Here is a 15,144-nt window from a genome sequence, read left to right on the forward strand (position 1 = left end):
ACTTGAAGATGAGTGCTATGTATTTATACTTATAGTAGTGACACATTGAACAAACTAAAAATCATTAATCCATGCAGCTCTTTTGATATAAGTATGCGTTTACCAAACGACTATCTTTTCTTATATACTGGCTGAACGCCCCGGCTCCACGCGTAGTTATTTATCGTAATTGAAATAATATAAACTATCCTATCTTTTAAGTTGGATCAAACTGCACATGGTGTGCTAATTTATATATATTAAGATGAATGAGAAGATTATTCATATTAAATTCTATTCTCGTAATTCAGATTTTCAGACACCAAAATAACAATCCTATAATATCTCGACCCAAGAATGGGACAGGCATAATACATATTTTTCGCGCTTCGGCCGAAGCGAATAAAAGCGAATGGGGCTATAATAATCTGCCGTATTACTTACGATGTCTTGTTTTGTTGTCTATTTTTTTATAGCGCTACTATGAGAGTCATGTTTTGGCTTATATATCGCCAGAATAATGTTTGTTTCAAACATTATGTAAAATCTCCAAATGTAGAGTCAAATAAATGCTTTTCGTTATAAGCATTTGAACTTACAAATACTTAAAATATGGTATGCCTTCCTAAAAACCAAAATCCGTACTATCATGTGCTTGTAAATTAAATTAAATGCAAACATTGTACCTCAAAATTTTAACACTGACTTGTATACCAGAAATAAGTATTAGAGTTTTATATTTCAGTTAGCTTTTATTCAGCCTTACATTAAATTCAATTACACAAAACTACGCCAGGTTCCAACATCATCGTCTGATATAAATTTTATTAAAAATAATTAGTAAATGAATGAAAAAATATGATGAGAGACTTTGAAAAATTTGGTATACAGTCTACAGACTAATCGATTAAAGGAACTCCATGTATATAGTTCTAATTACACAGATTATCTCTCAACAACTCGCAATAAACAGATATGAACACTTAACTCTCGCCGAGTGCTAACAGCTCGCATCGCTAAGGTTTCGTTCGTTAACTATCAATAAACATATCCCCATAAAATTTGCCAATTAGCCCTCCTGACAAAACAGTAAATGTAGCAAGCAGTGGTAAACGTAAACTGCCTTCGATATTTATGACGTCAGGACCCAGTGTCGGGGCTAAATAATAAGCGCCAAGTCGCTGCTATCAAAATATCGTTACGAATGCTCTTACAACACTAATCCTTGCTTAGCTTGTGCTCTAAATGCAGGCGGTTAGCGGGCTTTAAAGATCTTGATTGAGTTTTGAGTTTTCTGATATGTTTGGTCAACATTTTCAAGTAAAATAACTTCAGTAATGTATATTTCACTATGGGATGTAACCTGGATCATATCATGGATAGGGTGTGTATACATATTTTGATGCCTAACAAGAATCCATTAAACGTGAAAGGTATTAGAATTATTTGAAACATAAATATTTTAAATGATGTTTTCATTTGACTTGACTTGAGTGAAATAAGTCTGAAAAGTGCTTGCAACTGCTGGTAAATTAAACTCAAACTTGAACTCAAACATTTCTTTATTCAATGAGACTTCTTAAAAAAGCACTTTTGAATCATCATAACATAGTTTTAACATTAACCAACGGTTCAGAAACAGTTTTTTCGAGAAGAGCCGGCAAGAAACTCTGTAGTTGTTCTTTTAAAATCATGTCAATTGACTAAAATCTTCATCAATCGCTCATCGTCTCCACGAAGACCACACCAGAAAAATTAATAAAGCGGTATTCGGAGGATCGTTAACCATCTGTGTATTGCCTCAAACGGCTGCAGCCACCGCAGCGGCCTCTACCGATAACTGCCTACCGTCTAATTGCCGCCAAGTTATGATATCATAATATTTTGATCAGTCTTGATTCGGTGTTATGGCGATTTTCAATCAAATGCAGGGCAGTTCAATCAAGGTGTTAAATTAGATAATTATTGCTCTTTAATTTGAATTTAATAACGGAGTATAATATAACAGGTTTGTATTTTTATAGCAGGCATTACATTTATAGATTCCTTAAGAACGTCCTTCCTTAAATCATGTTTATTTTTGTTAGAGACTTCCATCTTGCATTTAATATCTTATAGTTAAAAGCTCTTTTAAACTGAGTTTTCGTACTGGATTATATGGAAGAAAACAAATGTGAAACACAATAATTTGTTTGAAATGCTAACAAACAATCTCAATAGACTTACTAACGTAGAGTTCCCACGCCAGAGCACTAAATATTATATATTTTTATCTCTATAAAAGTATCTCTTAAAAATGACGTTAGGTCGAAAAACGAAAGCGATTCTCTCATAATAGCTCCGACATCTGCCCGAATACTCAACATCGACAAACTCGAGGCTCTAATCATGAAAATGTATTTATGACCTAATTAAAGGCCTGTCTACCGTCCAACGTGAGAACGACAGAGATGGCACTATGCGAGTGCACAGCGCAAAAGAGGGACAGAAAACGAGTGATTAATGAGTGTTATATGGCTGGTTAAGTACCGTGTAATTTGCAAAACGACCCTTAATTACCGTGCTACTATCTCCGTCCTTATCGCTCGTCTGGAGAATTAGGCGGGGTGAAGAGCGCGGAGCTAGGGAATCGTTGCGACTTAAAAGGTGGTATTTAATGAGGTATTATGATGTCGGCCGAGGAGATTAGGTCCACACGGCGAAATGTTGACCTGCTCTTTATATTTGGCTTGCTGCAGAATAAATAGCTTAGTGGCGTTTGCAGGTGGAACGGCTCCGGCCGAGCGTTGTTTGAGTTGGTGCCATTTCAGCCATTTGCTAACGAGTTTGAGAAATTTCGGCTCTGGTTACTTGGGCATTCTTTGGAAACAAAGTAATTAAGCGGTAGAACAAATAATATACCACGTGCGTTGTTTGCTGTATCGGGTTAAATATGTTTCATTGTTTTCTCAGGAGAACAGTTTATTTGGTAGGAGTATACTTGCAAATATTTTCATCGATTTAACCAGTACTGGATGAAACTTTTTATACAATGAGATACTCACAGTGTAGTATGTATAATAATTTTAAACTTTTAGTTGCAATGCAACGAAAAAGTGATATAAATAAACTAGAACATCTGTGAGAACTCTATAGCTTAGAGTATCTTAACGTACGATATCTAATGTATAACAAAAGTCAGTATTATGTAAGCTATCATTGAAGTATATGTTCAAGAAACAAACTAACCCCACTCTTCAATTGCAGGTCTGGTTCCAAAACAGAAGAACAAAATGGCGGAAAAAGCACGCGGCGGAGATGGCGACCGCGAAACGCAAGCAAGAAGAGCTGGGTGACGAGTGCGATGAGCAGGAATCCCATGACGCGGACCCTTGCAGCGATGACGACGACGCCAAGCGGCCGCGCCTCGACCTGCACATGCATATACCGCACCACCGGCAGTGATCACTGCCGGGTGCGGACACCAGCCGCGCCTGCGATCAAATGGACAATGCAAGTGCCAAATACTGTGATTACGAGTACTATACCCACAACGAAGCTCCCTTCGACCTCTCCAACTGGCACAGGGTCGACGATAAGGAGAGCGCCGCGGACACTGATCACGCTCAGGAAGATCAGCCGATCAACTTCGCGTATTATCACTTTTAACTGACGGTTTTCGATGACGTGTTACCCAACGTACTTGGAACTAAAAACGCTGTCTATGATGTATAAAGTTAATAAAACTGTCCCGAAACGGGAAGAAAACTATTGTATGACATAAATCGCGATGCATGTAAAGAAGACAGTTGGTGTTTCTAGATGCTACATTGATGATTGTGCTTCACATTTAGTATGTCTTATACATTCCTTACCTACGTATTTAGAAGAGATCAGGACTTCCACTTTTTCAGGTGCAAGAGCACCTGGGACTTCTGTTTTTTTAAGACGTACACCAAGAAATCCGTCATTCTTTCTGTGTATCCGCAACGTATGTATATAACAACCGTCAGTGTGATAATCAAATAACGCTTAGTACGAGTAACAATAATTGCAAATTACGTGTAAATAGTTAATTTAGAACCGTGATATGTGTAAGTAATTTATTATTCATGTAGTTTATATAAGTGTCGGTGCCAATATTATAACATTATGTTAAAATGTTTTGAATTATCGATATAAAACATTAACTTGTTCCTAATAGTTCATGCTTGAATGTCGCATGTGGTTATTAAAATGAGTGTATATCTTATTTAAAACTGTTTCAGTGTTGCAATTTGGTATAATTTCAACCGATATGTTATAAATATTTGGGGTACGTTGAATAAAGTAAATGAAACAAACATTCAATATAATACTGTACATTATTATTACAAAATCAAAGTATTTACTTATCTGTAGACCAATGGTTTTAAGTTGTTCAGAGAGAAAACATGTTATTTTTAAATATATATTGCCTACGTATTTTTTATAATGAGCCAGTATTATCGAATGAACAAGAAGAGTTATTATCTGTTAAAATGACATCACAACTGTCCCATATGTTCAATTTAACCCACCTAGGAGGTAAAAGGACATATAAATCAAAAATTATTTTCAAGTATTATCAGTAACTATAACAGCAATATGTGAAATTGACCCTTAAAACAAAACACTTAGATGTATATTGTAATATTAAATCACACTGATTTCTCGTTTCGCACCCTGTATATATAATTAAGATTCCTGTGTATTATGCAATATGTTTTATTAAGATATTGTAAATAGACTTATAAACGAATTTAAAATAAATTATATTTAGTCATAACCAAGCCTACGTCTACCTGAGGGGTTAACCAAATAAGAATTATTGAATGTCCAAAAAAGCTACCAGACACTTTTGACTGATTTAAATCACGATTGTGTGATTTAAATCCGGTAAAAGTAGATCTGATATTTCAACAAATATTAAACTCGTGTAAATATAGGATATATAAGGTTGTATTAAATATTTTATGGCTTTTCAATATTATGTAATGAGTGTAATAATCACAGGATTGTTAACGAAGTTATTAAATTAACATTAAAAATTGTTGTTCATTTATTTCCCTTCAAACTTTCAGGTAGATATTCTTGAAAACAATTATTATTTAAATTGCACTTCACTTTCTGACATTTCGATGACGAAATATTTGTAAGCTTGATGAAATGACTGATTCTTATAAAATTAATTAACCCGCCATATTTTGTAACCCTAAAACAATTAGGGTTGTCGCAAACATAAATTCAAAAACCTACCCTTTTGTTATAAAATTGTCAAGCATTGAATGTGTCTAAGATACAATGTGGCAACCCTGATATTAGAAATAGCATTTCCGAAAGTGCAATACACAATTGATATTGTTTCAACAAAAGCACGTGTAAATGTAAACGTGGATAATATACGTTTTATGGTTGAAATAAACGTCTAGAAAACATTTGGGATTTTATTTGATTACCTCTTGTAGCGTGTTGCAACACACATCGTGTGTGGTTTCATCTACGACTGTAATTAATTGTTGAAGCAATCAATGAGAACACATAAATATCAAATTAAGTAATTCAATCTTTTGCGCAATATGCCAGATTGAATTAAGATAAATGAATCGATCGAATGACTGAAATGAAACATGTAATATTGTAAATATTAGAAAATAAAAACGTACAAAAGGTATTAGCAATGAATTCTTAGAAAAAATCGCTTGAGTTTGTATAAAACTATCATTACAATACGATGATTGATGGTTGTAGAATTATAAAAAACTGAAAGCAAAAAGAATAGTGCATTTATTGAGGTCTATGTCGAAACGTAGGTAACTTTAGTCTTCAATGCTTCTGAATAAAATCTGTGTTGTGTATAATAAAGATACTAATTAACTCAGCCACTTTAAAGTGGCTCTTGCGAAATATAAGTCTATCAGTTAAGTTTGAAGCATCTAATAAATTATGAGTATTTGAAAATGCTATTATTATTACATAATCATACGTTGTTTAGAAATAGCAATGTGCAAATCATAAAAAACAAGTTATCAATTCCAAGCATGTAAGTAATTTTATTAAAATGAAGTATTCAGTCCAAATAGTGACTGTTAAAATGTTAGCAATGACGTAACATCCGCTATCTCGCTGGAGAAAAGTGTGGAACATTGTAGCGACGCAATTTGCTCCTACCGCTGTTTGTAAAGACAACCGATCATGCTTAGGGCTGCCACACAGAAGTTTATTTAATAATATTTTTAAAGGTGCCACGTAAATGAATTACCAATTTCATACAATATTTGAGTTATATCTTAATATGGTAAGTTTTAATTTTATCAGAAGAATAATCAACACGCCATGGCAATGTTGAGAATTTAAATTTTATAAAATTGTCATAAGAAGTAATTGCACAAATTATTTATTGATTGTATTAAAAATTAAAGAAACTGCATAGTTGTCATAAGTACCTAATAATCCGATTTACATACAGTTTATATCAAAATCGTAACTAGTTACGTTAGAATAACCCTATTTTTTATCCAAGACAGAACGTACCTCTAATTTGATATTTGAATATATAAATTTAAATGGATTAATATAATTGCATTGACATCTTAGAGTTCATTATAAATCCATATAATTTAACGTATAAACTGATTTTACTAGCTTATAGTAACAACCCTAGCTGTACATAACAGAGCTACTCTCAGTTGCAGGCGATCAGAAAAACCTTCAAAGCTATCGAAGGAGGCGGCGAGCAAAAATCGCGACGCTCCCCCCGTTACCATGGCAACAGACACGACCCACATCAACCTACATACAACCTTATTTTAAAGTCACAAAGCTTAAAATCCATAAAGCACCGAACGTCTGAAAGACTTGCGAATGTGGCTTGTACTTATAATGTAATACATCGTTATTTCGATGTTGGAACGAGACGGGTGATCTCGGCGGTAGATTAGAGAGGGACGGCTGTATCCTCCGTTTGAGTATAAGGGGGTATTCTTTTGTTGTGGTACAGGCGATAAGGTGCGTTATATTTATGACTCCATTTTAAACTAAGGGTATGTTCGGTAATTTGGTATGTGATTTCTTACTGCTAAGGGATTTCGGAGGGAATGTATGCGGATTTATCCGAGCGTATTGTGTAGATACGAATGTATATGCTGAGCAGTATGTACACATATTTGAATCGCAAGTCACGCATGTATTTCCTTATTGCGTTGTAAAGTTTCAATTGGTGATGCTGAATTATTTATTTCATAATAAGATTGTATTAGATGATATTTTTATGTGGGATTCGAGCACGCTTCGGCACGACTTGGGCCAATTCGCACCGGAGAAGTACCACACCACAGACAACTGGCGTGAAATAATAGCATGCTATTGTATTTCGTATGGTGAATGGGGGAGCAGGAAGCTCGTTTCCTCACCTTTCCCAGTCCATTCACATATGTAAAAGCAATTATAGCTCATTTGTTATTCTGCTACATCATCGCAAAGTATCATCAATATCCGTTCAGTAGTTTCGCGTTAAAGAGCACCAAACACACATACATAGGTACATCTATCCATCCTCGTGAACTCTTGCAATTATAATATTAGTGGAACCATTAGGTTAACCGTTTTACGGTTCACGTAGGTTTTAAAAAATATTTATTGAAAACTTCGTATCTCTGTGTTTAAATAATCCCTTTTTATGACATATCCTTTAAAATGAAATGAGATCAATGTTAAATCTTTATTATATTACAGAATTAATTTATAGAGGCATTTTAATAGATGCGTGCATTTTAGCATTTAAGCATGGTATTATATGATACACTTATCATTTCTATCTCATAAACCTATTTTACCTACAATAGAATGTAGTTGGATAGGGTTGATCTTATTTCTTCAACGCATAATTGAAATATTATGAATCATTGAAATAATTAAAAGCATTAATCATTTTCCGACACAGAGGGTATCAATCAACCATAATTAATTTAATTAAATGTATTAATTCACAATAATCTAAAAAAACTTCGTAGTAAATCCACAGGACAGCACTAGTGCACAATAAAAATATTTTTAAAAAGCTCAATAAAGCCATCACAATGAATTTCGATAAAACAACAATTGCCTAATACAGACGGAATTGCTCAACTTTACAATCCAAATTTAACGACTGCGATAGAAACCAATAAATGAACGAATAAAATTAAAACCGAACCCGCTCTCGCGAGTAGGTTTAACCACTTCGCCGCATGACCACACTCAGTGCCATGCTTATTCTGGAATCTTTTGTTTAATATATTTATTTGGCATATCTTACATATTTAATGAGTTTATTTTATAAAAAGTTTGATATATAGAAGTTTTATTATTTATTGTATAGTGTATCTTTATGTATCAATAATAATTTATTCACACTTTTTAACAATTTGTATATAATACATCCTACTATCCTACTAATATTATTAATGCAAAAGTTTGTGAGGATATGTGTGTGTGTTTGTTGCTCTTTCACGCCTAAACTACTGAATCGATTGCAATGAAATTTGGTACGTAGACAGCTGGACAACTGGAATAACATATAGGCAACTTTTTATCTCGATATAACTACGGGATACGTACTTACGCGGGTGAAACCGCAGGGCGCAGCTAGTAATAAATAAAGTAGAGATTTATTGTGGGAGCAGAGCATGCTTTGGCACGAATTGGGCCAGCTGCACCGGGGTCCTTACTGCACCTTCACAGAAGATCGGCGTGGAATAGTAGTATGCTACTGGATATCGTTCGGCGAGAGGGGGAACTGCGGGTTTTTCATGTCCTTTTCCTTACCCTTCCTCATCCTTCCAGTAAAGTTGGCAAGCCATATACACAAGCATATAACCTCTTCAAATGTGTCCCACCAGCGCCTTTGCCAACTATCATATAAAAAATTGACGAATAAGACAAAGGTAAGAAAAGTGACTTCCTAAATTAAGTAGCTAAATGAAACAAATTAAATTTATTAACAATGTGTCTTTGACTGATATTAAAACGTAAGTGCATAATTATTTAGCTATATAAATAACATTTATTCCATAATTAATTGCAAATTTATTTATTTTATTAAAATGTGTTACTGCAAAAACTTAGAAAGAAACAACAAGAATACAATAAACAGAAAAGAGGCATCTTTTGTACAAGAGGCGGCCTTATTACTTATCAGCAATCTCTACCATTCAACCTGGAAGGAAAGGAAATGTACGAAGTTCTTGGATATTGCAGAAGCAATTAACTACAAATTTTAAAATGAAATCAATTATCATTCATTTATTGACATCGCACCCAATTGCACATAGACAAAAGTAAATTACCCGCGAGAAAAAACAGAACTTTCCAGAATAATAACTTCGAATGACATGTTAAGTTTAACTGAGGCTTGATCGATAGCTGTGTAGTAGATTTACTGTCCGTCCGCATGATTTACACTCTCACGTCGCCCACGGCCTAATTAATATCTCCATCTTTATATTATTGTATTGATGATGCATACATGCCTCGTTGGTATGGTTGGCAAGTTCAGATAGAGAAATTTTTGTTGTACAAAGAGTGGTCTCACAATGTCTTAAATTTAGATTGAGAAAGAGATTTTGAAGTTACTGAAAAATGTAATATGTAAAAATTGTTAAATTTGCTCTTAATTCTGCGGCTTCACTTGCTTTGTAGATGGATGTAGTATTTGTTCAAATGAATCGTTTAATAAGTTAATACTAAAAGAAAGAAATGTTATCTAGTAATAGGTATTTCTCTTCTCAAAAACAACCCTACGTAATAATTGTGAACCTCTGGCGATTTTGTGAAATTCGGATTAAAGATTTTCAATAAACAACAAGCATAAATGTTCTCCACAAATGCATTTTTCTATGCAAAAAAAAAGTTGTCACGAGTCGTATCAAATAAAAAGATAATTAACCTCAATCTCGTTAAAAAAGATTGCTCAACAGCAACAAAAAGCTAAAAACAAACGTTTTTATGCGGGTCAATAAATAAAGGTCAATAAAACAATAGCCGTAAACACAAATCACGTCGTGTCACGCGGCGCTGCTCGGTGCTATCCAGTGAGACATCTGAGTGATGGGCGATCAGTCTTACAGTTATTTTAATTAGATTACGTCCGTGATAGATTATTATAGAAATGTTATATTCGTGTATTTTTTATGGTTGTTAAAAATAAAAGCATCTATGCATCATAAATACAATAAAATGAATTATTTATTCATATAAATTTTAGTATTTTATTTCTATAAATATAACAAAGACATTATTGATCCCTTTGATGAGGATATAATAACAAATCTGTAATTAAACATCGGCCATATTAATTTAGGTACAGCAATATTAATTTTAAGTACTAATTCAAAACCGTTTATAGCACTAATAAAGCCATATCCTCCAACAAATATGCAATAACAGTGTTTATGATCGAATTACTCTTAAGAAAAAAACTAGTACTTATTTCAATTTTAACATTAGCTTTTAATCTTATAAAATGTTTTCTTTTAAATATATATTTCGAAAACAAACGATTGATTTAATGAGTTGTATTAATAATTTACTAAAACCTCTTAATCTATATTAATAGCCCCTTTACAATAAAAGCTATAAACTTTGTGTGTTTGTATTGTAATTAACGGAAGCGCTGATCCGATCATGAAACTACTTTCAATTCTAGTAAGCTAGAATATTTAGTAGGGACATATACAATTATTATCCCAGGCTAACCCGGGCGAAGAGGCCAGTTATAAAAATTATCGACCGGAAATAGAAAAAAAAAACATATCACGTTCATAAAAGGACTAAAAATCTTTTAAATTGAATTGATCTCAAAACAATAGTAGATTCCTGAAGCCAATAAAATAGTCGTAACGACGCAACGATAAACCTCTCGCACGCATTAAAACATTTTAAAATGTAATAAATAAGGCAACTTAACGACGGCGACATGATCCGCTATTAATCACGACTTCTCTTTAATGCTACTTTTTATTACATGTAAATGAGTGTGGAAGTCTGCGGTGTTTATAGCTTACGATTCGTCGGCGCGACATCTGTGTCGTGGGGATGGAAATATCGTCACAGCAGCGACCAAACGCGTAGTTGTAATAATGTCATTAACGGAAAAATAAGATACGGAAAGAAATGCTTGCTTCTCAGATTTTGAAACAATTTGAATGTGGCGTGAGAGTAGGTTCCTAATGCTTACAATAATTTAAAAAGATTATAATTATGCTTATTATGGGCTTCTATAATCGTACTAAAACTGTACCTGTTATAACGCTGTAACCCCGCAGCTCTACAATTGTAAAGAAGATACATCAAATATGGTTGTGTATACATTATGCCTGTTAATATTATGACCCTGTCCGTCTATTTCTTCTTCACGCGTGAACCATTGAACCGATTTGGATAAAATTCACAAGTATAGATATAGTTTGAGGTCCGAGAAAAGACACAGGATAATTCCGGAATACTCACGAAAAAGGGAAAACACCTTTCTACGACTACGCAGGCGCAGCCGGAGGCGGAACGCCAGTTATTATTTTAAATAACAAAGTGCTATATTTCCTATATACCGTACGATCACTGTATTAGGTCTACGATGTATCGGATTACGATTTATCGGCAGCTTTAAAGATTCACATCTCAGTAATTAACCTCCTACCTAGTGTATTTCCTAGATTATGTTCCAATAAAACACACTAAAATATGTGTAGGATTGATTGCTGGTGAAACACGCTGAATCATAGTGCCATTTTATTTATTTAGTTACTTGCTGTAGCTCGCGGCGTCACGTGCGTGATACCCGGGTAAAAGCAGCCTATGTGTTAATCCAGACTATAATCTATCACTGTACCAAATTTCATGCAGATACGATAAGCTGTTTTGTGAAAGAGTAAGAAACATTTATTTCATTATTTTTTACATGTAGGGCAATGATTGTTTCCTAATCAAAAAAATAATAGCATTAAACGTATCTAATATAAATACTCTGCTATTAAGAAAGTAAAATGAGTAAATATCAGGATTCAGATCGAAAAGGAACCAAATGATACCTTCTAATATAAAAAAAAAGTGAAAGATTGAGCGGATATGTCTGTAACTTATCGCAAAACAGCTGATCGAATATGTATGAAATGTGGTACAAAGATAGGTAATAGTCCGGATTACACACTTTCAGCGAGCGAAGCCACCGGTACCAGCTAGTCAAAAGCATATAGAAAACGGCAAGTCGTTAACATTTCCACCGTCTATCACCATAAAAGGTCAAAACGATTATAATTTAAGTACAACAATAATTAATTAAATTTATCTTATCATAAAGCAGGTCTAGATAGAATTCAAAGAACTATAAAATCATAAAGCGCGGGACGAGCCATCACCAATAAATGCATGGACATACATATAAATGAATAAATATAGCCATAAATCCATCGTTATTTATGTCGGCGTGTTCCGATGGCGATTTAATGACGGCAGACAGACCGACGGACGGATTATTGTCACTGTTATTACTAATAAAACATGCCATTCCCGCGGTGTTACGTGATCTTTGGTCCTAGTGGTTTCTCTCTCGGATTCCGTTGGGTTATATTTCGTGTGTTATTTTTATTGGCAACTGTATCACTGATTTTTTATTTGTATTAAGTATGTTGTTTATATTTGGTTTTAATGTGTAGACAGGGTAATTTTCAATTTATCAATTCATAAAGTTAAATTTTACATTATTCTTAATTTTATTTTATATTATTTTTTAAACGTAAATAAGAAAAAGTAACTTAATAAAAGTAGAGTAATAAAAGAAGAAAAGAAAATATGTCTTATTTTTTCTTTCCTTCTTTTATTTAAACCGCGAAATTCAATCTAACACAAATTAAAAATATCCAATTTACAACTAATCTCTATCTCTATATACATAAAATTCTCATGTCACAATGTTCATTCCCACACTCCTACGAAACCGCTGGAGCGATTCTAATAAAAATTTGTGTACATATCGGGTAGTTCTGAAAATCGGCCAACATCTATTTTACCCCTAAATGATAAGAGTAAGGCAGAACAGCGTTTGCTGGGTCAGCTATCAGACATCAAACAGGCGGTACAATCTAACACGTCCAAGTGGTCACAGTATGCGATGGTCAATCAGTAGAAGTGAATTCTGAACTCTATTGTGGGCTCTACTTTCATACTCAAAGAATAACAATCTTTATAATTTAATGTTTAACTAGATGATTCTTATATACATATTTAATTTTTTTTTCTTATTGTTTTCTTTTTTTCTATTTCTGTTTATGTTGTCCATGTCTATGTTATGTTATCTAGTTGTGTTCATATGTCTAAATTTCCTTATATAATGTTGACAATAAATGTGTTTATTATTATTATGTGTATCTCTCCATAATACTCGGGTACCTCCAGAAGGAAAGCACCCAGTCTTTTGGAAGGCTTACGTGGGGACACAGATCCAACACGCAGAGGCCCTTTAGAGAATTTAATGTGTTGTGGGACACCAGCCGCAGCCTGCCCATGACTGCACTATAGAGCTACAGCCCTGGGCAATCCGCGGCCGATGTAGGACTATTGCAAAAAAAATGGCATGGAAAAAACTGGGCTATGGAAAGGGGGTGTTCGATGGATTGGTAGGTTGGGTCTATGGGAAACTATGGGCGTCTGCCTTTTCAACTTCGAAAAATTGAAAAACTGGCAGACGGTGACTTGCCAGTTCGGTCGATGGGCTCCCAAAAAAGTTACCTAAAATGGCAACAAGGGGGCAACACCAGCTGACTGGCTAGGGGTGTAGAGAGGTGCGGCACCGGTTTCACCATCGCGGGCCCGCAGGCCCGGATTGGATTTCCCCGCTATTACGCCATTAGACACTTCCACCCCCGAGCATATAGCTCTTGCATCTCCACTCTGGACGGCCAATTAAGGCAAGCCAGAGGTGGGGGATCCTGAACCTCGTCATTGTTCGCTCCGAACTGCCTCCGACACAGTCCGGAGGTGAGGACAGGGACCTCCCCCGGGAGAACTAAGGACCGCGGGGGCGCTACTCCCCGTCACCTCGCCACAAGGTGCCCTGCGGGCTTATTATTATTATTATTATAATATGACATTTTCTAAAAAAGATTCCTAGCTAGATTGATTTATCGCCCCCGAAACCCCCTATATACTAAATTTCATGAAAATCGTTTTAGCCGATTCCGAGATCCCAATTATATATATATATATATATATATATATATATATATACAAGAATAGCTCGTTTAAAGGTATAAGATTTTTAAGAATTATCAAAAAGTTACAAGGAAGACTGGACCTACTGATATTTCAACGCATAGGTCAATATTATGTTTATAGCTGTTAGTATACGAAGCTTGTACGTACATTTTTATAATTGTAAATATAATTCAACATATTATCAACCCACTTCAAAATTTACATTGTTACATTGATTGTACTTTTTGTGTAACCTATTTTACCTTTAGTACTACTTTTAGTAGATGAATCGATTTTTATTATTATTTTTTTATTTGAAAGCTGGTGCCTCCCTTGTGGTCCCAGTTACATTTAGTCTAGTTCTCACAAATTGAGTGCTTGTCTATTGAGTTTGTCTCTTATTTATATATTTATTTTTTGTTTTCCAATTACATTTTTTATCCGACTGCGCCATGCGAACATTGGCATACATGCTCTGTGGGGTAAATGATCTGATAGATTACAGTGAACTACCTATCGTTTGACTCAAACTAGTAAGGAGATAACAAAATTACGAAAAATTTAGTTATTAGTGGCCAAAATATGAACCCAAAGTTTGCATCATATTTTATTGTTCATTTAGCGATTCCTTGTTTCATTAATAAACTATTTCTTCGTACGTTATTACTGACGATACGTTTTTCTTTATCCTGCTTTTTGTCATTTAAAAACAACACGGCAACGAGTCAAAAACCAACTTCCCCGTACAAGTTGTTTCGTTGAAAGCTTTACACGAAAAAGCTCGAAACAACAACATCGTCTCACGTTGCTGTTGACTTGGGGACCATCGCATCCTGCTTGTGACGAAATGTTTAATATTTAACGGCTTTTTTAAAGCGATTAAATTATTATTTTTTACCGTGTTACTTAATAGATATTGCTTTATAGCTGCTGTGTGTATCT

The 15,144-nt window shown here is 34.4% G+C and overlaps 1 protein-coding gene across 1 annotated transcript in view; it reads left to right on the plus strand.

Moving 5' to 3' along the window:
- LOC119829129 (homeobox protein Nkx-6.2) overlaps window positions 1-3,481 on the plus strand; it is a 39,413-nt gene extending 35,932 nt beyond the window's left edge. Inside the window, exon 4 of the mRNA XM_038351529.1 lies at window positions 3,226-3,481. Within this exon, the coding sequence (XP_038207457.1) occupies window positions 3,226-3,423 (198 nt within the window). The 3' untranslated portion in view covers window positions 3,424-3,481. The remainder of the gene's footprint in view (window positions 1-3,225) is intronic.
- The last annotated feature ends 11,663 nt before the right edge of the window (window positions 3,482-15,144 follow it).

Source organism: Zerene cesonia, chromosome 9 (genome assembly GCF_012273895.1).
Source record: "Zerene cesonia ecotype Mississippi chromosome 9, Zerene_cesonia_1.1, whole genome shotgun sequence".
Classification (NCBI taxonomy): domain Eukaryota; kingdom Metazoa; phylum Arthropoda; class Insecta; order Lepidoptera; family Pieridae; genus Zerene; species Zerene cesonia.